General features: G+C 38.6%; 1 protein-coding gene across 2 annotated transcripts in view; it reads left to right on the forward strand.

Annotated features, from left to right (window-relative positions):
• Positions 1-25,699, forward strand: part of GNAS (GNAS complex locus) — a 127,246-nt gene that overhangs the window by 56,718 nt on the left and 44,829 nt on the right. For both annotated transcript variants that reach the window (XM_059481063.1, XM_059481064.1), the window contains exons 3-4: positions 24,013-24,067; positions 24,153-24,272. In XM_059481063.1, coding sequence (XP_059337046.1) covers positions 24,013-24,067; positions 24,153-24,272 — 175 coding nt within the window. The remainder of the gene's footprint in view (positions 1-24,012; positions 24,068-24,152; positions 24,273-25,699) is intronic.

Here is a 25,699-nt window from a genome sequence, read left to right on the forward strand (position 1 = left end):
TTGATGGTGGATGTGGGATTTTACTCATTAGTTTTGGTAAAATCAAACAAATGTGCACGTTTCCTTTTATTTTCCCAAACAGAAAATAAACCGTTCAGTGGGTAGCTGAGTGAGTCAAGTCTGGGTTCTGTCTCCCAGATCCTTTCTCCCCTGCAGCATCTGCAGCTCCCCTTTGGGACCTGTGGCTTTCTGAGTGTCTCCTGTTTTCTCCACTCCTCATTTTTCTCCCTGATGGAATGCTGATCCCTAAATATTCCTGCATCAGCCCACCCTTTATCTTCCTTTTTCTGTTTTTTCTGCCACCTGGACCAAGTCAGAATGTGTTGTGGCTGGTGTAGATGTACATGAATTCTTCCTGCATTTCCTCGCTGGGGTGCTAATTTTGGTCTCCTGCTCAGCCTCTGATTTTAATTTCTGGAAATTCATTTTGCAGCAACAACGCTTCTTCAACTTTGGTTGCACAGCAGAATCTGAGATAAAATGAGGCTTAGAAAAAACAGCTAAAGAAAGTCTTCCTCAGTTCACTCCAGATTTATTTTTGAAATATTTTTGGTTTCCATGTTCATGAGTTAAAGTGGAAGTGGTGTATTTTTCTCCATTTTCTTATCTTAAGCAAACATCTAGTAGTATAAACCGATGTGTCGTGTTCTATTTAACTTGTTATTTCATAAATCACAAACTGTATTAAATACTGCAAAAAAACTTCAGATAACTTCAAAAATACAGCTCTCTGTGGAGAATATTAAATGTATGTCTCTATTCCACACTTCCATGTCCTTTCTGAAAAATTCCCCTGGGTTTTTCAGGTTCTCACCAGCTTTTCTTAATTAGATGGTGCAGAGTGATTACCTTTTCTCTAGCCAGTGCTACAGAATCAGCACTACATGAAGAATTTTCTTCTGTAGTATCTCATGGAATTTCTTACTTTCTGTATATTTTGAATGGACAGATTGGGCAGTACTCTGATTTTTCAAAAAAAAATGTTTTTACTAATTTTTCCAGATGGACACTTGAATTAGTTTATATAGGAACAGAGTGTTCCTTATAATCCTAAACTTATTGCAGTTACCTTTTTGATATTAAAACTATTTGTTCACATTATTGCAAACCCTGAAGATTCCCCTTACTTCATGCTGTAGCTACATTTTATCTCTTGCCAGTCATTCCAGCTGGGAATTTTTTTTTTCAATTTCATTACGTTAAAACCTTGTAGTTTTGTCCCACAAGATAAAATGTATTATTAATAAAAGCTGTGCCTTTCCCTGCTCCTTCTAGCAATCTAGATATGAGTGGGATTTCTTGTTCCTGTTTTTGGGTTGTGAGCTCCTGTGTTGTTCTCTTGGGCTGGGGGAGCAGGTTTGGGGCGTTTCGAGGCATTTTTCTGAAAAGTGCAAACACTGCTCTTGTTCCAGTTTTGTGAACATCCTTCCCCAGTGTCTCAGATCAAGGCAAGCAGAGCTAAGGCTTTGAAGTATAATCCAGCAGGCAAAGTTATGTCTATCTTTATTTTTAGATATATCATGAGTTTGTGTATTAGGGTTGCCCAGGTCCCATCTCTGATGAAGAGCTGAGATATAGAAATTGCTCATCTTAATCTTGGTCATTCAGAGCTCTCAAGTTGAAAGGAATTTCCACTGATGAGGGTTTTTTTTTTAGTCTAACTTGAATCTTGATGTTAAAAATAGCATGCCTTACATTTTACTTTAACAGTTGAACCTTGAGTTAATAGTAAATCCAACCATTTAGGATACAGTGCAAGGGTAGCTGCATCAGCTTTTAATAGTTATTTCTACAACTGTACTCTAATGTAAACATGCATTTAATTAGGATTACTTGTTTACAGCTGAGCCTGCTAAGAAACAGCAGTGCATTGAGGGGTGTTTTTGACAGCTGAGAGGCAGAAGCATCCACTTTTTCAAAAATGTAGTAGTGGAATATCTCATGAGATGTTTTATTTCAAGGTGTTGCTGTTACAGAAGTGCAGCAAAGCTTGTGACCTTCTCTCTGAGCTGGCTGTATTCTCCACAGGGCTATTCAATAAGTCGTTGTGTTCAGTTCTCTTTTTAGTTAAGGCACTAGAAAGTAATTATCTCTCCCAAGTGCACCCTTGCAGCCTCCCAGGAGTGGTGGGTGAGCTAATGGAGCAGGCAGAGGTGTGCAGGGCTCCCCTCTGGGCTTGGGCTGCTCCCAGGAGATGCTGCATTATCCTTGAGTGGCACCTTCAGAGCCTGCTGGGGGATTTGTGCTGCCTCCTTCATCTCTGGGATTTAAACACTCCCTTCTCCTCTGCAGGTCTGCCTGCATACAAACGCTTTGGGTTCCTTCCAGTTAAGACATTTTTATTCTGTTTTGACAGTACAATTATCTCTGTAATATAACTATTCATATTAATTAGAAAATGTTGCAAGGAAATGGGTGTTTGTGAAGTAAATTTCTTCCTTAAGTTTGTAGTAATAAATAATGCCTTGCTTCAATCTTGTTTTGTTTTTTATTTTTTTTAAATATAGATAAAATGTGTAGTGGGACACTTAGCACATTAAGCTCAGAGAACTCTGTGTAATGCCTGTTTTAACCCTGATAATTTAAATTAAAATAGGCTAGGTAAATTTGGTTTAATGTGGCATTAACTATGGAAAAATTCAACTAGTTGGTTTCTTGAATTTTAATTTAATTACACTCTAGTGACTGGCATAGCTTTGTGTGGTTTTTTGCTGTTTTTAGCAGGTAAGACTATTTAAGAGAAATATGAAAACTTGGAGTTGTAATAACTTTTAAAATAATTTTTAAAAGATAGTAATGCTAAGGACATAACCATGCACTGAAATGATTTTATTGAATATCTTCTGAAATTAGAGTGCAATCACAGCACTGCATTATTCATGGAAAAAAAACTACAAGCACAATGCAAAGCCTAGGAAAATTATTTTTCCTTTAAATGAGAGAGAAAACAGAAAGGGGAAGGGCTCAGTTTTAAGTACTTGGGGTTTTCAGGAAAGCTGCGACCACTCGGTCCCAACCTGCCACACAAACCCCAAGCCCATGTGCAGGGCAGGCAGAGCAGCACTTCCACACTTCCAAATGTTTGACAAAACAGTTGCAGAGCTCAGTGTCAGTAAAAAAATTAAGTTTCCTAGTACTTCGTCTCAATGTCTTTGCAGCAAGCTTGTTACACAACTTTCTGGAAGATTTGCTTTAATGGTTGTGTGGGGTTTTTTGTTATTAAATTTCTATGTTGTGGGAAGCTACTGGATTTTCAGTTTTGGGTTTTGATGCACACTAAAATAGATGCTGGAAATTGGATGCAACCTTTTAATTATGCTATGTCAAAATGATTAATGTTGTTTCGAAGTAGTTACTCATAGGAACACATTCTGCTTATGCTGAACATTGTAGATAAAAATATGCTCTGTAACTTACACATAGGGCACTTGAAAATCTGAAATGTAACTATTTTGCCTGTTAGTTTTTTCAACTGGAACTGTGTCACTCTTAATTTCCCCTAACTCTTGGGAACTTGGGATGCTCCGTGCTGCCTCTGTGTTTTGCTTTCACATAATTGGACAGTCTTCACTTTATGTAATTGTATCTTATGCAATCAAATGTTTACTTTCCTTATGTTTATCACCAAAGAACTTGGGAACGTTCTGTTACCTAAGTATCTCTTTGACACTGTAAAATAAGGGGCGTGAAATGAGTGAAAAGATTGAGTTTAGTAAAACATTTCTGTATTCTGTGTAATCATAGGGAGTTGGAAAAAACACTTTGAAATCGTGTAGGCAGCATAATGTCTGACTTTTTTCTCACAGCTTTATTCATGCTGAATACATTTTTTAAATGTATTTTTTTTCTCAACCTAAGCCTCTGTTTTCTTAACTGAACTTCCTAGGTTCCATTCTGATAATGATTTCAGACAATAAGAAAACAGGAATTTTTTTTTTCCCGCTTAATTTTTAATAATACTGTTTGGACACAGATTTGGTTTTTTTTTTAACTGAATGCAGAAGGTAAAGTTATGCATAGTTAGATAGAGAAAGTAGAAATACTCAATATATATTATTCCATACCCAAAGACAATATGTTTCCATCCTGGATAATGCTGCAAACTGAAAAGGAAGTTTGGTGTCTGTTAGAAGAGCAAATCTTGGGATCATCTCTGTGTGATTCTCTGATATTGTTATGGAAATAGAATATGGGTATTTTCAATAAACAATGAAGAAAAATCCCAGGGAATATCCTGTGAGAAACTATGGGAAACACCAATTTATATAACTTATTTATAATTATTACTGGGAGGCTGATCTGATAAGTTGTACTTCAGGAATTTGCTTTAGTGCAGCCGAACGTGAGAGAGTCCCGCAGGAGTCAGAGTTTAGATTGTATCTGTAAAACTGGAAAAGGACTCAAAAGTCAATTAGTTAAATTACCTTACTATGGTTTGGGATGTTTTTGTGGCAAAAAGACAAATGGAGGCTTGGATGACTAAAAAAAGGGAAAGTGAAACATAAATGATAAAGGGGTACTTCCAAATCTGATAAGAGTGTTATTAAAATAGTATATCCCATGCTGGTGCCTTCACTTCATGAAGGGTGTGGAATTATTGAGAAGGACTTAAAATTGAAAGGAAGGCACAGGAGTTGTCGCAGGTCCAGAAGGGAGATGTCCAGATGTGATTTCATGGCCATGTAGAGGTGGTGCTGTGTGAGCAAAATGCCTGAAAACGAGGGCAGGCATGAGTCTGACTTCCTTAGCATCTGAGATACTTTATTTGGAATAACATGTTGGGAAAGAGGAAGCTTCATTTAAGCAATCTTAGGGAGGTAGGGGTTTATTTTTAAACCCTGTTTGAATCCACCTGAAGATTCATCTTTGCTGGTGCAGGTGTGTGTGCTCAGGGTGCTCACTGCGGCCTTGGGGAGCACAGAGTCTGGTGCATGTGCTGCAAATCCTTCCTTTTCCTGCCCTGAGCATTATTATGTATTTGCAATTCTGTGGTGGTGTTTGAAGCCTTGAAACCTTTCAGCCCATGGGCATCAGAGAGGTGGGGAAGCGTGGGGGCTGACTTTTGGTTTTGGTTTTTTCCCTGAAGATAATTTTGCTGCTTGTTCTGTTGTCACTGTTTTCGCTTCCTCCTGAAGCATCAAAGACTGGGCAGGGTCTGAGGTGATGTCAGAAGATCCTCTTTTGGGCCAGATTGGTTCATTCTTACCCAAGGGATGCAGATAAAGTCAGCTGGAGAGCTTGAGAGAAGAAACTCTTTCATTAGGAACTGCTAGGCTTGTTTCCACCTTATCCTGCACCTCCTGGATCATCAGAGCAGACTTTTTGTAAGCAGTTCTGTGTCCTTGCAGGAGTCCTGAGTGCTCAATCTCACATCATTTCAAATTGTGACCTTCAGAAAGAATTATTTGATTTGAAATTTCATCTCAACCCTAAAAGCATATGGAGAAGCACAGTGATTTGTGATCCACTGAAAGGCAAAATGAAATATTCAATTATTCTCTTTGGCCTAAAATTCTTCAAAATACAAATTACCAAATATCTGTGTTTCCTGACTATTCTGTGCTCTTCCAACCTGCTAGCCCAGGTCCAAGCTCTGGTTCTGAATCTGTTATGTATGTGGCTGGGGAGGCGGCTGGCTGGGTTTAGTGCCACTCTGTGATTATGGATTTCTGTGCTTTGACAGAAACAGCAGAATTTCACCTTAGTGTGGGTAATTCAAATCAGGATAGTTTGAGCACGTTAGTATCTCCTAATGAAACCAAATATAGAACCAAATATAGTTCTCTTCAATTCCATTCATTCTGGACCTTATCTCTCCCTCTTATATGTCTCACTAGTTGCCAAGCAACCTCAACAGTAGTTCTGCACATCCAGCAGCATTAAAAAAATAGTGAGTAGTTGTTGCTGAAAATGAGATGCCTTCTGATGACATGAATGAAGAGAGTTACGAGGGAAGGAAGTGGGGAGTGGCAAGTTTGGAGCTGATGTTCTGAAAAAGCTAATAATATTTAGCACTTAAGTAGTGCTTTTTATTTCCCAAGCACTAATCAAGCAATCCTAAGATTATTAAATAAAGACTATTTCTTTCCTTTCAGTGAGTGATGCACAATTATGTTTATGCTTCCTAGAGCAGAGGGCAGGATTTAATCCCAAGAGTGAAGGAGTTTAGTATATGTATTTCTTTCTCTGACCTGTACTGACTTCCCATGTTTCTAGTTGGACTGCAGATTATCTGGAGGGTTTGGGAAGGTTTTTCTTTGTGTGTTTGCTGATATATAGCCAGCACTCTATTTATTTCATGCAGATGCACCTGCAGTGGTTTGGGTTTTGTTAAAATATTTATCACCTGCAAGGTCTTCCAAACTAGAAGTATGAAAGATTGTGTGTAGGTCCTTTATTACTTGCTAATGCTGTAATGCTTATAAAGCAATAAATAGAACTTATTTTTATATTCTGTCTCCTGTGCAGAATGTGATCTGAGAAGCAAACAGTCATCTCAAAGGAGATCATAACAGAAGTGAAAGCTGATTTGGGAAAATGATTCTGGTTTTAGGTTATTCAAAAGGAAAACTTTGTGTTTCATGTAGACTGACCAAAGCAACGTTATTGAGGATACACTGAAATTAGAAAGTATTGAGTTAAGATTACCATAATTTGTGTTCTTTTTAATTTTGGACACCATTGCCAATGACTATCTATATAAAAAGGTAATTTTAAATCCTTTCACTAACTCCTAAAAAGCAGTTTTAATTTGAATGTGGGGTTTTTCCAGCAGGTTCTGACCCTGAACACTCACTTTCCCTGTCACAGTCTGCCTGGAATTACCAAGTTGTGTGTTGTGAAGAGACACCAGAGAACTGGGCTGCCCTACCACCTCTGGTCTAGGGGACTGTGAGCCCCACTCACAGTTCATCCTTTCCTTCCCCTCGTTTTTCCCCTGAAGATGGTGGTCTTGGGAAGATGCTTATTCCATTTCAGAGCGGGTAGTAAAGCAGGGATGTGCTGCCAATGTGTCAGAAAGGGGGATGTGTCAGTTTGTACAGTGGGATGTGCTGTGAGTTCCACCCTCCCTGGCTGTGCACACACATCCCATGTTGGATGTGCTCCAGAGGGGCTTTCTGCTCACGTTTTTACAGGCTTTGTGCTCGGCCTGTGCTTACACCCTGCATCTCCACTATTCAGGATAAAATTAACAAAATGAGGCAGGGTTATTCAGGAGGTGTTTGCTGTGTGATGCAGATAAACACAAAAAAATGAGGCTCAATTTGCAAATCGTTGCAAGGTGGCTTCCTGCCCTCCTGCTGCCACAGAGGGGAAGGTGTTTTATGGGTACAGTGGTGCTTGGAGCTGCTGCTAACATAATGTAGAGATTTGGAATCAATCTGTGTGTTCACCTGAATCACAGACCCAAAGGGGTGCCTGCCTGAGAGGAGCTGCATTTTGCTCTATGTGAGGGGTGGTGAATTATTCTCCAATTGCAGTTGCAGTGAATTTAAGTTATTGCTTTTAGTGAGGACTAGAGACAATACTAGATCATTCTAGGTTTAAGGATAAATTGAATTAAGGTGTACAACAGAACTATACTTGCAAGTGGTTAAAACACAAGTGAAATGGTTAAAACACAAATGAAAAAACATCTCAGTGTTATGTAGGATTTTTACCACGTTCAGCTTCTAAGGATTATTTATGTTGGACTAAAATGTCTTTTGACATTCTGCAGCTAATAGAGGTAACACAGAAAAATAGTGTATGTGTGTGTTTGTGTGTATGATGCATATACAAAAACTGTTTGTAGTGATGGTATTTTTATCCTCATCTTCTAAGAGAAGACCAGTCCTAGTTCATGCTTTTTTTGTCATGCATAAAATACATGGATTTTGGCAGCTGCCTCTTGCCTCTAGGCTTGTAAATAGGTTTGTCCATGCAAGATGTGGGTAATTAATATATGTGTATACATATATATGTGTGTGTGTGAGATGTGTTAGTTGCTGCACCAGTATTGCCATGTAAACTAAGTTGCCCTTTTATATATATATATGTGTATTCTCTGTAGATCTAGTTTTAAAAGGGTAAATATTATAAACGGGTTGCTCAAGAGCAGCACGCTATAAAAAATGTAATAAGCACATCAGTAAAAGTGTTGGAGGTAGTAATAAAAGTGCACTATAATCCTTCTGCCAATTTATTGAACTCTAACTATAGTTATCTATGACAATTAACTGCTGCGTGTTGTACATTAACCCTTTGTGAGTAGCTGTATGTGCAGTGTTGCTGAGTATGGCCTCAGTGCCTTAAACTTTAAGTTTTCAAGCAAATGTGTCATCTGATTTGATAACACAGTTTGCTTGTTGCTTTTCTCTTTTTATCCATCTATCAGCAAAATAGGACACCCAGTTACTTTGAGGAGAACATCTTTGTCGCAAAAATAAATGTCCTTTTTGCAAAATGAAAGTAAACACATGACTGCAGATTTGTCATCAGTGTCTTTAAAAGTAATAGTACTGCGAAAGGTGATAAACATTTAAACATGGCCATGTTTGCTTCACTGGAACACACAGCTCCTGTGCCCTGTTGGGTGTTCCTGATTCCCAGAGCCATTTCCATGTGCTGGATGTTCCCAGGAGCTGGGCTATGTAAACTCAGGAGTGCTGCTGGCAGGTTGTGTTGCAGATGGATTATCCTGTGAGGTGAAATTATAAAACATAAAGAATCATTTCTTATTAAATAGAAGTAGTCAGTCTAAGGTTTCTAAATTCTGTCTTCCAGAAGATGATTTTTTTCTATTTAAAACATGCTAAAGTTTCCTCGGACTGCTGAAGTGTGTTGGAAGTGAGACTACAGCTTTTTTAATTCAGTTGTTTGTTGCCTTGGCACAGGAGTTCCTATAGATTAGTGACTGTTCCTGAATTCCAAGAAGATCCTTAAAATGGCAAGCAATTTCGTTTGAAGTTTGGATCTCATGATGTCAATACAGATATGTAGTAAAATATTCCAGGGTGTGGTGATACTTAATCATTAATGATTGAGACTTGGGGTATTTCCTGAATATTAATGCTGGATATGAATGTTGATTGCCTACAGTGAAATAATCACCCAGATTCTTCTTCTCTCCCCTCTCTTTTCTAATTGATTGCTGATTCAGAAAAGATAAATGCAGAGCTAGGTCAGACAAATATTTGAAATATTCCTGAGGCACAATACTCAAGACAGAACACTTGCACTACCTTTGTAGCTTGTGGATTTCATAATTATCATGTAGTGTGAAAATGGTTATTTTATTTTTTCCCCTCTAGTGCCTGAATCTGTAGTTACACAGCTCAGGCTGTAAGTTGTCCACTGGGATTTCTTCCCTCAGAATCACTTGGTAGAATTCAGCATTGTCACAAGCCTCTGGTTTCAAATGATGAAGCTGATATAGAATTTTCTCTAATTGTGTAAGTTTAACTGCCACTAAAGGTAAACTGATACCATGCCACACCTTGGATGTACTTTAATACTTAATCTGCCCTTTAGGAAAGGATTGACTGGCTCATGTCAGCGCAGTGCTTTATAAAAAACTTACTCATAAAAATGTTTATGACTAGGTTTGCATCAATATTTTTAGAGAAATGTAGCCTCTTGCTGCCAACACCAACTGTTAATAACCTACTAAAATACATAAGTTAAACATTCCATAAATGTGTTTGGAACGCACAGCATGTGCTGTTGGTTGTGTTTTGTTCTAGAAGTCTAAACTCCTGAAAGGTCTCTCTTAATTCCTGCACAGAAGTGCAGGAGGAGGTGCCAGTAAAATATCATTATTCTGTATAGGTACATTGGTGTGGTTATCTGATTTCCAGGTAGTAAATTTGGAGGGCATTTCTGCATATTGTTTGCATGTGTTGAAAATACACTCTTGTACCTGATGGGAATAAACCTGGTTTATCTTTCTGTGTAACCTCCCACAGAGAAGGAGGTTTTTCCATCCTGTTAAACATTTGGAAGGAACAGCCTTGTCCTTCTGGTATGACAGTGATTGCTACAGCAGGGTCCATTCTCCCCTTTCTCCTCCCAGTAGCTGGGAAATATCTTATTACCCCCTGGCTAAGAAGCAGCTTGTCTTACTTAAATGAAAAAATGTTCTGTGTAGTCTGTTTTATATATCTCATAAATAATATATTTTAGAATGTTGTAGATACTGATGAGTCACCAAATTCTTTTAATCAAATCTGTGGGACTAAGCACACATTTTCTGTAACATAGTGGCATCTGGTCTGCTGAAGTTTCTAGGAAGAGAATTTCTAAGAATCAATGCAACACTAGTTTAGACCAGTGGTTTGTGTAGTCCAGTATTATGTGTCATATATGGCACTTGGGGAGGATTAGGGAAAAAGCAGAAGAGATTCTCTGTGATTCCTCTTCAAGTCCTGCCACTGCCACTTCAGAAAGTCCAAGAAGTGAAATTCATAACAAGTTTTGAAGGGAAGTCACATTGAATATGTTTGGATGTTTCTTTAAAAAAGCCTAGTACTGGAATAATCTCAAAAATCCTCATTTTCCTTTTGAAGTTTCAAGTTTTCCTTGGTTTCAAATAGAATGCAAATCCAGTGAAAGAGTTGTTTTGCCTGGTTTAATACCTCTGCAATAGCTGGGTGCCATGAGGGTCAGTCAGATTCAGGTAGAACCAAGGTGTCTCCAGCTTCCCAGAGCTTTTCTGTGGTTTTGTTGAACCCAAGATAGCAGCTGGTTGGATCAATAATTGTGCCCAAGAAATACTGTTTAAGTAATTTGCAGTGTTGTACACACTCTCTTGAGATTGTTTTCTTCAGCTGGGTGTAAGTTTCTCATTCAAACAATATTATTTGTATTTAAAGGACCATATGTTGTGAAAGTAATTGGACAATTATGGCAAGGTGCTGTGTATTCTAACTGATGAGCTAAGTATCAGCAAGTAATTTCTCACATAACTTCTGGCCTAACATTCTCATTCATTACATACTGTCAGCATGAACTGTGTCTTTTACTTTTTTGTTATCATTTAGAAATGTCAGGTCAGGGCCAGGACATGATAATTGTGCCATTGTCAGAGTTTGACTTAAATTACAACAATATAACTTCCCTTTTATCAGGGGAAATGAAAATAAATGTGCTTATTCAGGTATAATTAATTTGCAATTTTAAGCTCAGTAAAAGGTCATTCTTCTTACAGATTGAGTTCAAATATATGTAGATGTTAAATAAAGTGAAAGTTTCTTCACATTGTGGCTTCCAGACTATTTAATAAGAGCTGTTTGGAATTTTTCCACTTAATTTATGTTGCATTAGGGAAGACTCTAGTTTGGATCCAGAATTTGTTTGTCCAAAACATCCATGAACCGTTCAGGTTCTAAATGGTACCTTCCTTAAATAAACCGCTTTGGTACTAAAAGTGGGGTTCCCTGGAAGACCAGAATTGTGGCCTGAAAGTATTTTTCTCTTAGTATGCATTTTCAGTGAGTGAGCATAAGGACAAGTGTGGTATCTAGGTACAGGAACTGTGTATTGTGTTTTCAGATTCATTTCTACAGCTCCTCTGTATCAAAGGAAGATTTTTTTCCCCCTACTTAATCTGAAGCAAAATTATTTCAGAAGTAACAGTACAGAAACTTGTGTTTCTCTCAATAAATTGACTTCAGCTTTTCTGTACATAGAGCCCTAGATGTCTAGAAAAAAACTGATATTTTTGATGTCTTTCATTTGACAGTGTCTCTAAAGTCAGGCCAGAAGAACATCAAGTAGATGCTGTTGCCTGAAACAAAATTCCTTGACACTGCTTGAAGAATTTTGCTAATGGGTTTAATGTGGTGCTGACGGTGTCTGTGCTTGGAAGGAAGTGAGGGTATTTTTGTTGTTGTTGCCTGGTAATATTTGGTGTTTACTTACAAATACTTGTATCATCTTCACTTCTGGTAGTACAAAACTTTTAATAACTGGAAAATAAATTAAAATACCTTGTATCATATGAAATACAATTATAGAAATCAGTGTTGATATTTTAAAGGCAGCTATTGCCTGATACTTGTTGATATTTGAGATAATTAGTACAAACATACCTGAGTTTGGTTTGTGACCAGTGTGGTGTAGCCTTTGAGACGATGGTTTTGGTGTCAGGTTGCTTTTGGAGAATTTCTTTACTCACAAATTTGATTCTTTGTGCTTTTGCCTTACGCTTCCTTTTTCCAGTGTTGGCTTTAAAATTCAGCCTGGTTCATCTCTTTGCATGGCAAGTTGGTTCTAAACAATTTCTGTGTTACTTCTGGGCTGTTAAGAGAGAAACTTTGCTTGTCTAAGTGTCAGGGTATCTGTGTTTAAATACACTGGAACTTCACTGAGCAGATGAGGAATGCATGTTAACAGCTACAATTTTCATTTAGCTTTGCTGAGTTTCAAGTTTAATTTGGCTATACTTAGAGACTATCTTTCTTAAGATTATAATTTATTGAAGTGATTTTTCATTCCTGTTACTTTGAAGGACTAAAACAGAGAAAACTTTTTCAGAACATAAAACTGGCCAAAAACACCAGCAATTGCACAAGTAAGGTGCAATGGAAAACTCCTCCTCCTGTCATTTTACAGTTTCACGAGACTTAAGTGTTGTTTGTAACAATAAAGCATTTGAAAATATTAGAAAACAAATTTTAAAACTGACAGGGGAGTCTGTGCTTCTGTGACAATAATCCCAGCAGTTTCCCGTGAGCTGTGTGGGAAATGTGACTACTTTGGTTGTTCACTTAACAGATATAAACCATTCCTTTTTCTTTCACATTGAGGGCAGCCTTAACTTGATCTGAATGACCTTTTCTGTAACCAAGCCAATGTTACTGTACCTCAGAGCTTTAGGGTTGGAACGTGCTAATCTACAGGGGCGAGTTTTGTGTTCCCTTCCAGCCACGCTCAGGAGGGGCTGGAGCAGCTTTGGTGTCTCACAGGGACAGGAGGAGACCTTTCGTAAGAAAAAGCAGGTGTTGCCTTGGACCAACAAGCTTTTTACTGCTGAAATCTTTTTATAGAATGATGCTAAGACTTGTGCAAGATGTTCCCTGCTGGATTCTCTGTGTTGAGTTTGTTTGGTGCCCACAGCAGCGTTGCTTTGTCGTGGCTGGTCTGAGCACTCCAGCTGTGGGGGGCATTCAGCCCCTGGCTCGTGCCACCTTGAGACTGGCACAGGCTTGTCTCAGCAAAAATTCAGTGGTAGAATCAGTGGTATGGTAGATGTAAAATAAATTAGCAGTGCAGTCAGGTTACTTGAGACTCTCTATGCAGGAGTTGTGATTTTCTCATCCAAGTGCTCTTTCACTGGCACTAATTCACACCAAATTTTACTTGTTTTAAGTCTCATTCTCTCGTGTCATAATATACTTGCTTCTTACCACACAGGTATTAATAAGCAGTTGTGTGACTGTGGCATTAACAAACACGAGGCTGAGTATTGATCTGTGAAGCTCCATGTGAGCTGTCATCAGGGGTAGCAGAGCTGAATGGTTCATTTCTGGTTTATTTCTGGTTGGTAGCTTTTCTCTGTTGAGGATTACCTGCTCACTGACACTTGTGCCAGAGGTAGGGGAAGATCAATTAACAGCGAGTGGGACTCTGCAAAAATATTTTTAAACCACCCTGTATGGAGAGAAACTGCTTTGAATTCCCATTTGGAACAGAATTGAAATGTGTCTGTGTTTGAATGTGGAGTAACAGCCCTGATTAACCAGTGGATTGCTGGAAGCTATGAGGACATTATGCTATTATGACATTATGGGATGCTCAAGGTAAAGCACAGTCCTTGTTTTAAAAATGGCACAATGTGGCAAAAGCATTGGACATATTAATGTGAAATAAAGACAACTTTAGTTGAGTGTTGTGTGTGATGCTTGAATGTTTCACTCAGAGACAAGCACAGCCATGTATTTTTTTTTTTGCAAGCAGGGTCTGTGGTAGTTTTTTTGTTGTGGTTTGCTTTTGTCTCTCTTTTAATAAAGTGACAGTTCTGGTAAAAAGTGGAAACTGCAGTAACATGGTCTCAAAGCTTTTCCTTTCTTTTGAATTGTGTTTAATGGAATTTTTAAGTTCCCTGGTAGTGTACTTCATTTGCTATAAAATCCATCTCATAAGTAGTGGTATATAATTCCCTTGCTGCAGATATTTCAGAATCCAGAAGATATTTGGTTTTGTGTTCTTTCTGCTGCTTGTTTACCAACAAGTAAAAAAACCTCAAAACAAACAAACAGCAAACCAAGAAGAACATAATCTGTAAGTGATTTCTCAAATTGTTCCATTCTTCCCTTTCTCAGCAAATTATTTTATGAGACTTGGTCACATGTTGTGGAGCCATATTAAGATAAAACAAGATCAAGAATTTTCTAGTGAGTGGTTTAGCGATGGAGTAAGTCACCACTGGTTTAGAGAGATTGTCCTAGCTAGAAATTTGCAGAGCAGGTGTGGGGGTTTTTTTCTTTTTCACATCCTTAATATTGGCTGTATAAAATACTGAAAAGAAATCCCAGTTTTACTTAAAGACACAAATTTGTAGCACCTCGTATCTGTACTGAAGAGGCATGTGCACAGCTTTGAAAATTGAAAATAAATGTTAGACAGGAGTTACTGCACTTTTAAGCCTGTTGCAATTGGACATGTATGAGGTAAGGAAGGCTGCAGTACTGATGTTTGCAAACTGCAACCAGAAGCATCTTATTTAAGAATGTTACTAGTGGCTAAATTTTTGGTGTACTTAATTAATCTCCCTATTTAAAAGGAAAGCATGATGGACAGAGGTGACTTATAGCTGTCAGAGAAAAAAAAAGGCAAAATAAGAATTTGTGGACTTCTTGTACATGAGAACCCTCATCATATTTTGTCTTCAAAGGCTGTGGAAGAAGTTCCATCTCTGAGTTTACATAAGCATAGCTAAGTTCAATTTCGGGTAAATTTTGCTCTCAAAGCATTTATAACTTAATTGTTCAGTGGGAGAATGCTGTATTTTGTCCATGTAACATAGGCCATGCAGCATTCTTGAAGGTTCTGGGCGTTCTGGCCCCCATCCATCGCAGTACTTAAACCATGAGTAGCCCTATTAAAGTTGATAGAATTACTCATGTGCTTAAAATTAAACATGTGCTTAAGTGCTTTGATGGATTAGAGCCAAAGTTGTCAGCACCTTGCTTTGTTGTGTGCTGTGTTACACCTGCCTCTCCATGCCCTGGCCTGGGTCTTCAAGGGACACATTTGCAGATTTGCTCATTATTCCAATATTTAGCTGCTCTGTGTCCTCAAATTGCAGTCTATGTACACAGCCATAGTAAATTCCTACACAGTCTGGGAGTATAAATACACAACTACAACTCTTGAAATCTGTCAGGCCGTGACAAATTTCACAAGATCTTTTTCTGGATGTTTCAGAGGAAACTTTATGCTAAGTCTTTACATGGAAACATGACATCTATAATGTTTCTCAGAAAACTGTCTTTCTACTGAAATTTGTATTTTAATAAAGAGTACAATGGAAATCACCACTTAGGTGTGACAGCACATTCTTAAGAATGACTGTGAACTTGAACTTCCCAAAACCAGAGATCAGTAGGGGCTATTCTAGTTTCTGCTGAGAATGCTGAGGCTGTAATTCTCTAAGGCTTATGAGCAAAGTTGCATGTACCTGACAGCTCTTTATCTTTGAAGATAACTGTGGAAATCTTCCTTCATTCAGACTTTGTCCATGGTAAAAATTCTGGATTTAACAGCTGTGAAGGAAACACTTGATTCAGTGAATGCAGTCCAACACTGCTGAAAGAAATTGTGGTGAACAAAGCATTTAATGTTAATATCTCTTTGAAATACTAACTTTCAGTGACAGCTGCATAGTTTGAAAAAAAGTTCGTTTTTTTCTTGTCCAGATAGTTCCCCCTGGTTTTTTGGGTCCACATCCCCTGCCTGAACTGCTTTCCTGTTCAGGTTGTCATTCTGAACTTATGAGCTACCAATACTAAATCCTACAGCATTTAGAAAATGTTAAGTGTTTGGGTCATTGAGAGTTTAATGGAATTTTTTAGAAGTACCAGGGGGGAAATGGTGAAACAGGCTAGATAATTGCTTTTTATTTGAGTGAGGCAAAACCCCTTCCCTTTTGTCACTGCTGAGGCAACCACCTTCCAGATCAGCTGCCTACAATATCACATGCCAGAAGTGTTTCAGATGATAACAGAGATCATAACCACTAAAAACAAATATATCAAGGGATTTTCAGGACCAACCATTTTCCACCTGTCTCATCAGTGTCTTGCCTTCTGCATTGCATCCTGCTTTGGCTGCTCTGTGTTTACCCTTACTTGGCATCCACTGTTCCAGCCATTTTTATTTTAGGGCTTCTTTCCATTTAATATTGGCCTTTAGCCAGCTGTGTACTTTTTCAGTTTTAAGCAGCACTGAGGTCATCAGCCATTATAGGAGCTATTCCTCTCATTCTTGTGCACAAACCCCTGAAGAGCTCTGGGATGTGATTGCCTTCTCTTCCAAAGCTTCCTGCCCAGTCCTGGCTGAAGAAGTTACTGGAATGCAGGCATTTCCCAAACAGCTTTAGAGCAAATGACACACGTAGGACACTCATCAAATTGATGTTTTAAAGGTTGGACAGAAGTGCTTTGAAAGTGAGAACTCAGGTGAGAACAGGAACCCCCCACAAGGCTGCTGTTCCCTGCCTGTGTTTGAAAGCAAAGGATGAGGTGATGGAAATGGCACAGATTTAACATTTAGCACAGTAAAGGGTCCAGATTTAACACAGCTACTGTTCATCCACATGGATGCAGTGCCTGGGCACTATGTACTCCCACAGTAGTATTTTTTCTGGGCATGCAGAGATGGAGGAGAACCCAGGAGGCTGGTTCTGCTCTGAGGGGAGGCTGTACAAACACAGCCTGGAACAGCAGAGGGGACAACCTGAGAGGTGCCATGTGCTGTATTTCAGTGCTACTGCACAGCTGGGCAGAAGTGTTTAAAAAAAAAAAAGTGATGTGCAATGGACATTTCCTTTATTCTGTGTTAATAATGGCTACATTCACAATAGTTAAATAAATAATTAAAAAGGGCTCTGCTTCCTGACAGCAGTTTCATTGTCTGGAAGTAGTGAATTGTACAAGGCAAGATGATTCAGCAATTTGCCTGAGTCCTCCCGTTCCTGCCGGTTCTGAGGTGTCCTTCCGGAGCAGAAAGGAGCCACAGTGTCCTCTGAAGACTCTCCAGCCTTGTTAATTATTGTATCAAGTGTCCAGAGAGAATGCTAAACTTCTGAGGACACCTTTTATTGCAATATGCTTTAATTACCTGTACCAAGAGCAGGAAAATGACACTGGTGTGTTCCCCTCTGAATGTCTGGGGAGCTCCAGGCAGGGTTTGCAATTTACAGAGGTGTTTAATTGCACAGCAGGAACTGAAGGGCCTTTGTCAGGCTCGTACATCACAGAGCTCTTTGTGAACAATTCTATTTTCATCCCTTACCTAAACTATTGCTAGTTAATTAGTTGAGGTAAATGGAGCAGGATAAGCAGAATTATACTTCTTAATATTGTGTCTGTGATGGTCTCTTTGTGCCACTAACAGGTATAAAGGGACTGCAAACCAGTTAAACTGGTTTTATGTAGGAATTTGCAAAGCTGAGGGGAGCCTCAAGGTGGCTGAGAGCCAGAATAGCATCTCTGTGCCACATCCACCTGGGCAGGTGGTATGACCAGGGTGCCACGTGCCTGTGCCAGAGTCCTGGAACTACAGCAGGAGCAAAGTCTGCCCTCAGCCAGTCTTTGCATCAGAATATCCATGGAGGCAGAATAAAGTTACCCTTTAACCTTTGCACTTTGGGTATCACAGGGAGCAGAGATAAAATAAACCTAAAAATGGAGTTTATTACATTTATATTCAGGGATGCCTTTTTTAGAGTTTGGTATAATTTCATTGTGGTGCCATTCCCAAAGGTAGGAAACAAGTCACATCTCATCCTCTAACACTGCAACAACGTAAATAATCATCAAAAATAACACAATTTCTGCTTTCACAGAGCTGTGATGTGGGTTTTTTAATCAACACTTCAGTAATTTATGTTTCTTGACTTCTGACTTGGAGAATGGTTCTGTCATTCCATTAACAGAAGGTATCTCTTTGTGATTGTATTTCTTATCATGTGTTCACGTGTTTATGGATGCATAATAAGGTGTGCATGTTACTCATGGAGAAAAATATTGCAGTTATTAAAACAAGCAGTGGTAAAGCAATTTGCAGTGCTTGTCACAATCTTTAAAAGGGAACTTGTGGAAGCCCTTTTTGTATTGTCTACTCCATACATTGCATCATATATTGTGTGAGAAAGTGATTATGCTTCAGGGGATAATTGAACTAAGTTCTCCCAAATAATTTTGGTCACAGTTAGATCTGTCCAACATAATCTATTTTTAACTGTGTCTTTAATTCAAAATATATAATTACAAAATTATTCAGCCTGTTGGGTTTTTCTTTTTCCAAAAGGTGTTACTTATTTACAGAGAAAGCAAATAGTTTATTCTCATAGCTGTTCTTTTTTTAATATTGAAAGATCTTTGGTAGCTGAATGGTACAGTGTGTTGATACCTGGAATTTTGGAGAAGCCAAACAAAGAATTTTCAAAGTTAAGTAGATGTTGGGGTGGAGGAAAGGTGGTGTAGGAGGAAGAGCATAGTGCTGGAGAGGGGAAACTGCTCTGCAGGAAGGGTCTCACGCTTCCAGAGAGAGATGCTCAATCTCTGTGGTCAAAATTACCAGCACACTCTGACTGTAAAGTGCTTTTAGGGTGCATTGTGTCAGCTTCCTGTGCCTTGGGTACCATTTCATTTTACCAGGTGCTGACCCAGAACAAAGTATTAATGTGGTTAGAAAATCTCTTGCAGCTGCACTGCAGGTGAGGACCCAAGTGAATCCTGTTCCAGGTCTGAGCTGTGCAGTCACTGCCCCATGGCGCTGCAAGGGTTTGTCAGCACAGAGCTGAAAAATCCCTTTGAAGTTGGCAGAACGCTGAGCAGTGTGATGTCAATGCTGTTGAGTTTGCAGAAGATACATAGTGGGTTTTGCTCTTGCATTTTAGTAGTTTTGTCTGTAAAATTGGTCCTTTGTCACAGGTCTAAGATTAATTATTTCAGCTTCACTCCGAATACTCTAGGCAACTGTTTTTCCCCATTTTCAAGCGCCTTTAACTTGGCCTCTGCCCTCTTTGCTGTTCTAGCTGTTATATTTTGAGGTAATTGCCATGTTCTGTTAGAAATAACCCAGGCTGAAACAAATTTATCTTTTAGTTGAATTGTAAAGTACTGCACGATTTTTGTAACGTGGATTGGTAGCAAAACCTTAATTGAATTTCCTTGCTCGTGGTCTTGTGTCTGAAGATCTGGACTGCACAGCTCTGTTTCTCTGAGCTGGATTGGCAGGTAGTGCTCTTAGTTTCCATAAGGTTCAGTAAATAAATTTTAATGCAGATTTTATGGAATATTTATTAAATCCATCAGCATGTTTCACTGCATCAAAGACACTTTATTTAGATGAATAGGCATGTTTAAATCCCACATGCTTGTGAAGTGCATGACTGCCTGTCAAAGAACTGAGTTGTGTTTTTAAAACAAAATGGATCTATTAAGTTTTCATTGGCTGTCAGTGTGTAATTGATGGGCTTCTGAAGGGGACAGCCTGTGGCTGCTTCCCTGGGCATTCACATTTGTTGGCAATACCTGAAAAAGCAGGGAGATGCACCTGTGTGTAACACAACAATGTCATTTTCTACCATAAAAAGTCAGAGGCAAATGAATTGCTTTGTGAGGTTTTCATTCTGGCTCTTCCACTTGCACATTGGCTCATTAGTGCAGTGCCCTGCCTGGGGAAGGGAAGCCTTGCCCTGCTGCAGGTTCAAGAGTCAGCAGAGTTTGCTTCAGAAATAAAGGGAATTTATGCATTACTCCAGTCCCTGAAGGTGATAGAGGCTGGGCTGTTTACAGCCTTGTAAAGGAGACAAAGGCTCTGCATTAACACTCTCTGACTACATTTTAATATGTCCTATTAAATAGTCTGTATATTCTTTGAGCTGCAGAAATCTCCAAGGTTTCCTAACGTGTCTGCACTGACCAAAAAATTCAAACTTTGATTTTAGGAATTAGATTAATGGCATAAAGGTGTCCCTTCATCCCTGTCCATCCATCTCTGTATACCACTAATTGTTTAACAAGTTTTGTTGTGACAGGTAATTTCAGCACCCTTATTTAAAATTATTTTTCTACCTGGGAGATGCCAGAGGTTTCAGGGTGACCTGAATCTTTATCCTCTGGAATGTTCTTTTTAAACTTTTAAGTATTTTTTTTCCAAGTAATGGTCATTTGTATTATTCTGTAAAGTAAACCAGAAATGAACATTAAAATTAAAATAATTTGCTTTCTGATGATCTGTTTGTTAATGTGTTCTTTGCATAAGATTTGATAAAGTCTGTCGAAAAATGTTGCCTTTTTCATAGTAAAGTTCAACCACAGGTGGAGAAGTTCTTTACTAAATACTGATTAGGTTGGTTTTCAAGGAATATTTGATTTTTCTGACCTTTGATGTCATTCTGATTTAATGTTACTTGAATTAAAATGTCATCTTTTTTTATAGTACCTAAAATAGACTTTATTAGTTTTCCTGAAAGCTATGTGCAGCTTTTCTTTGGCCCATTTAAATATTGAAAACAGCAGGATTTGAGATTTTTCTTCTAATCCTCAACTAATAGAGTTTAATGCTTTGTTTGGCCTACCTTGCACAGCCTAAGCAAAAGTTTTAAACAAGATTAAAAATATGACCTTATTAACCCATGACATCTAAAGATACAGAACAGGCCTGCAGAGACATCAGTCATTCCTTGGCCAGGAGAGCATTGGTGCCATTCCCAAACTACTCAGGATGTTCCAGAGGAAAACATTTTGGCAGCCCAGATTTTTTTTTTTTCTTTTCTTTTTTTCTTTTGTGGTTTTGTGCCAGCACCTGGGAATAAGAAATTAAAAAGGAAAGATTCTAAGTTGAATATTCAGTCTTTGTGGTTGTGGAAAAGAAAAGTTTTAATACTTCTGGAAATTTGAGGTGCAACCTGGCCAGGTTTCTAAAAAAAAAAAAAAGACAATTTGGCAGAGCGATGGGATGTTGGTTTTGAGTGCTTCACCTCATTAGTCCCTGAGTAGAATGAGTGTCACCTTTTTGGGGCTTTTTGTGAGAAGTTAGAGTTGTTTGTAAGCTGCTGTTGGATGGGTGATTGATGAACATTCTGAGTTCCAGAAGAATAAAGTGTCCGATTGTCATGGAAAGTTTATGTCCAGTAAACATTACAAAACACAAAACACAGTGATACATCCACTGCTGTGTAATGGGATTCCTTGTTTACTGGGCAGGCTGTAGGGCCATGGCAACAACACCAGAAATAGGAACTATGAGTATCCTTGTTGTAAAGATGATGATGGTTATCAGGCGCTTTGTTAATTGCTGCAGGTTAACGTTTCTCTGTGTTCATTATCACTTAGTAGTGAGAGGATCAGCCAGGAGGTGTAAATGTGGAAGTTTGCCTGAAATCTTTAACTAAAATAAGGTTTATCAGTATGGCAAGGAAGAGTCAAGTCAATGTGCACCTCATTGATGCTTTGAGACAATTAATAGCAAGTGTTCCAGGGAAGAGAGGATAAACAGAGTTTGCTTCTAAGCCATGCAAACTCCCTAAACTTCTCTTTTTCTAGTGATATTCCAAACCGAAGCAAAATGAGTGCTTATTCCTTAACTTGGCTTTCATCATATCAGTTGCCCTTTTGATCTAAACAGGGCAAAATCTGGATACATGTTCATTAAGTTCAAGATCCAGCTGAAATTTGGAGGCAGAATAAAAGCCAGACAAATTGCTTACACTGTCATTGATAAACACTTCCTGCTTTCATACCATTATTTACATTTTAATTATTAAACATGATTTTTAAAAGCTGAAAGTGGATGGTGGCTTTGCAACCACATGTGCACTGCTGAAAAACAGAATATTTGTGCACCCTGCATCCTGGCTGTGGAATGGAGAGTTTGTCAAGACCTGGGGCTGTACAAGTTAGGAGGAGGGTGAAAAGCCCTTAGTTTTTTCTCTCTTACCCTGTCTAATCTATTTTCCTTGATTCGGTGCCTTTGGCCTTTCTTGGCTCACTGCCTTGTTCTCATCAGCAGTGCCACATCTCTGTAGCAAAAATGGGTAATTTTCAGGAATAAGTTGGTCTGTGGGTAGGTAAAGAAGTCTAGGAAAACATTGAATTTTCATCTGAGTATTGATTATACCATTTTCTCTCTGCATCAAGATTCTCTGACCTTCCTGTCCCTGCCCCAAACTTCTGAGGACCTGGGGTCAGTGAGGATGATGTTTGGGGATAATCACATTTATGTCTGGGCCGTGCTGCTGATTCAGAGCCATTCCCCACACAGCAGAGTCATCCTGAACACCAGGATTTGGTGTTGCTGCCCCTCTGCCAGAGCAGCGCTGGCACTGCACTCACAGCTGGGCATTGTGCAGGCAGATCCTTGGCATGCTGGTGTTTTCTTTCCACTGTCTTTTACAAAAGTTGCATTCATTTTTCATTTGATAGCCAAAATTCCCACTACTCCTGGATGTGTCTGCCTTGTTATTGAAGTAGTCCTTTTTTTTTCCTGCTGTTCTTCTGCATTCTTGATTGGTGAATACACTTTTAGTTTCATTTTGGTTTTTGACTGTGAGTAATTATAGAAAGGATAAAGTGATAAAAAGCTTTTGCAGTATGCTTAGTGAATTAACTCCATAAAATGATGTTTTCAAGCTGGGGTCTGTAAGCTGAAACTGTGAGTTACTATCTTTAAAAGGGTAAAAAAAGGAAATGCTGTTGATACTTCATAGTCCTTGGGACACTGTGCTGGAAAATGTTAGTTTTCAAAATGAAAAAAAATTTAAATATTGATATAAATATTCCATAATCAAAGAGTCCTGTAAAAGCAGTTCAATGAAGATTAAAAGGCCACTTTGACAGTTTAGCTGGCTTTTTTTAGTAATTTCATGCTAACTTGGTTTCCCTCAAAGTAGTGATTTTACGCAGTTTACAGCGAGAAATTAATAATGTGAAAATTTTTATCACAGTCTTTGCAATTACATTACAGTTTACAGGCTCAGTGCTAGTAGTACTTTTAGGGTGCTAATTCCTGGTTATACCAAATGTTTGGTCATGATTTGGTTTGATTGCACTGTTTAGCATTGAAATTTCCCTGCTGTCAGATCTGACACCAAATGCAGCACAGAGGAGCAGAGGCAAAGGTTTGCACTGTCCTGCTCCAGCCTGCTGGGCTGGTTAATGTCACTGCACTTAATCCCAAATGATAGTGCTCATTCCAAGTGGGTTTTCTAGGCAAGGATAATTCTCTATACTTTGATTAATCCTTCACTGTTGTTTCACATCCAGACTGTTTCAATGTCTTGTGTCAGGTTGAGTGCTCTGCTATGGTTTGTTCTGCTAAAGCATAATTTTTGTGATTTAATTTTTTTTATGTTTTGAGGTTCTTTGGTCTCCTTTCATTTATTTCTGCTTTTAGTAACTCACCCTTTTTTCCTTTCTGTTTGTTTCCAGTGTATACTTTCCTAAAGAACTTTCACGTATGTTTAGTATTTTGCATTCAAATGAATCAAAATCTGTTTGATTCTGCAGAATGTCTTAGTTCCAGTCTAAGGCTGTAGTAAGTTTTTATTAAAGCATAATTAGACATTGATTTTTGGATGCAAGTAGATGTTACTGCTTAAAATAGATGCAAATAGATGTTACTACTTAATTAGAAAAGTTTTGAGATATTTAAATAAGTCTATGTACAAAAGTCTTCAGTGACTGAAAGCACTTTAGGCAATACAGCTTTAATAGAATATTTTTCAAGTTCATGTTCTGTTTTGAAAAGATATTCTGCTTTTGTGGCTTATAAATGTAATGATGTGCCTTTTTATTACAGGGAGAAGAAAATGAAAATTCAGGATATTAAAAACAATATTAAAGAAGCTATAGAGGTAAACTTAGGAGCTATTGTTTTTTAACCATTCTGGGTGGCTATTTAGACACTCTCTGCAATATTTTACTTGTGTTTCTTTGCAGACAATAGTGACAGCAATGGGCAATTTGGCACCTCCAGTGGAACTAGCCAATCCAGAGAACCAGTTTCGAATCGACTACATCTTAAATTTAGCAAACCAGATAGACTTCGATTTCCCTCCGGTGAGTAACTCACAGGCAGCCATGCCTTGCTGCAAATGATTGTGTTTCACTGCCCTGTAGTAAACATTTCCCCAGAACAGTGAGCTGCTCTCTGGGAATTATTGCAGTAGGTGCCTTTGATGAGTGCTAATCGAATTTACAGCAACACAGCCAGAATATTCCAGCTGATCCTTCAGGAACATGGAGACTCTTGCCTGCTTTTTGTGCTCTGGTGAAATAATTAACCACAGAGTCAAGATGAACAGTGCTGGGTGTAAAGTTTGGATATTGTTGGGAATAGCCCTGCCCAAAAGGAGTGGAGATACACACAGCACTCTCTGGTGATTATTAGCTGCTGTTTAATGGTGCTGATTTCTCTCTTAGGGAAGAGCAGTGCAGTTTTCTTGCTGATTCAGACTCTGTGCCAGCCAGGCTCTCTGCAGAGGCTCCACACACATGTCCCTGTCCCAGCCCTGGTTAATCATTTGAGGTGCCAGCAGTCCCAGAGTAAATGCATCAAGGATAATTATTTAGTTGATGATACAACTTTGTGCCCACTCACGGTGATTAATTTCTCCTGTATCTGAACCAGACTTGTAGCAGAAGCCCATGAAAATACAGTTTGCAAACACTGAACACTTAAACACTGAGAAGATATTTTTGTTAATTGCCATGAAGTACCTTCTACTTGCAGTAATGCAGGAGTGTTTCAAAACTTGTATTTCTCTCTCCATGCACTGTTCCAGGAGACTGAGAGGAGGAATTATGATGATGTATCAAAAATCATTATCTGTTTACACCAGAATTTTATGTCCAGCAGTCCCAAATGCTTGAAATAAAAGTGCAGGTGTGAATAATAGTAAGATGTGTGAGAGTTCGCACCACAGCAATTCTTAATTCAGTTTGTAATTCTTGATATGTAAACATTATTGAACAAGCTGGTCTGTGGGACCAACAACAGTTACCTTTTCCAAATGTTGATACCTTATCCAAATGTTGCTGCTTCTAGGAATTTCTCTGCTTTGGTCAGTCTTTATCAAAAGAAAAATAACCAACCAAACCCACATGCTTTGTGTACAAGGCAGAAGTCAGGTGACTTTAGCAGTTAATTGGAAATACTGCACTGTAATCCTCAAATCATTTTCAGTGTAACAGGCACAGACAGGTTGGTGGAGGGGGATGTATGATTGCCTCTAGCACATTAAATGTAGTCATTGGCATTTTGTCTTAAAGCATACTAAATTTGAGATTTAGAGATTTTTAACTTCACACCTCTGTCATTTAGACATTTGTCAGAGTTATTCACAGAAATTCTCCATCTCTTCATGGATGATCTCTCCTGCTGGGGGCACAGAAAAATTCATGCTTTGGAGGTGATTTTAGGAGAATATTTGAGAGAGAAGACAGTGGTTCCTTGCTCCACCCTCTGTGTTTCTGCACTGGCTGTG

Source organism: Ammospiza nelsoni, chromosome 12 (genome assembly GCF_027579445.1).
Source record: "Ammospiza nelsoni isolate bAmmNel1 chromosome 12, bAmmNel1.pri, whole genome shotgun sequence".
Classification (NCBI taxonomy): Eukaryota; Metazoa; Chordata; class Aves; order Passeriformes; family Passerellidae; genus Ammospiza; species Ammospiza nelsoni.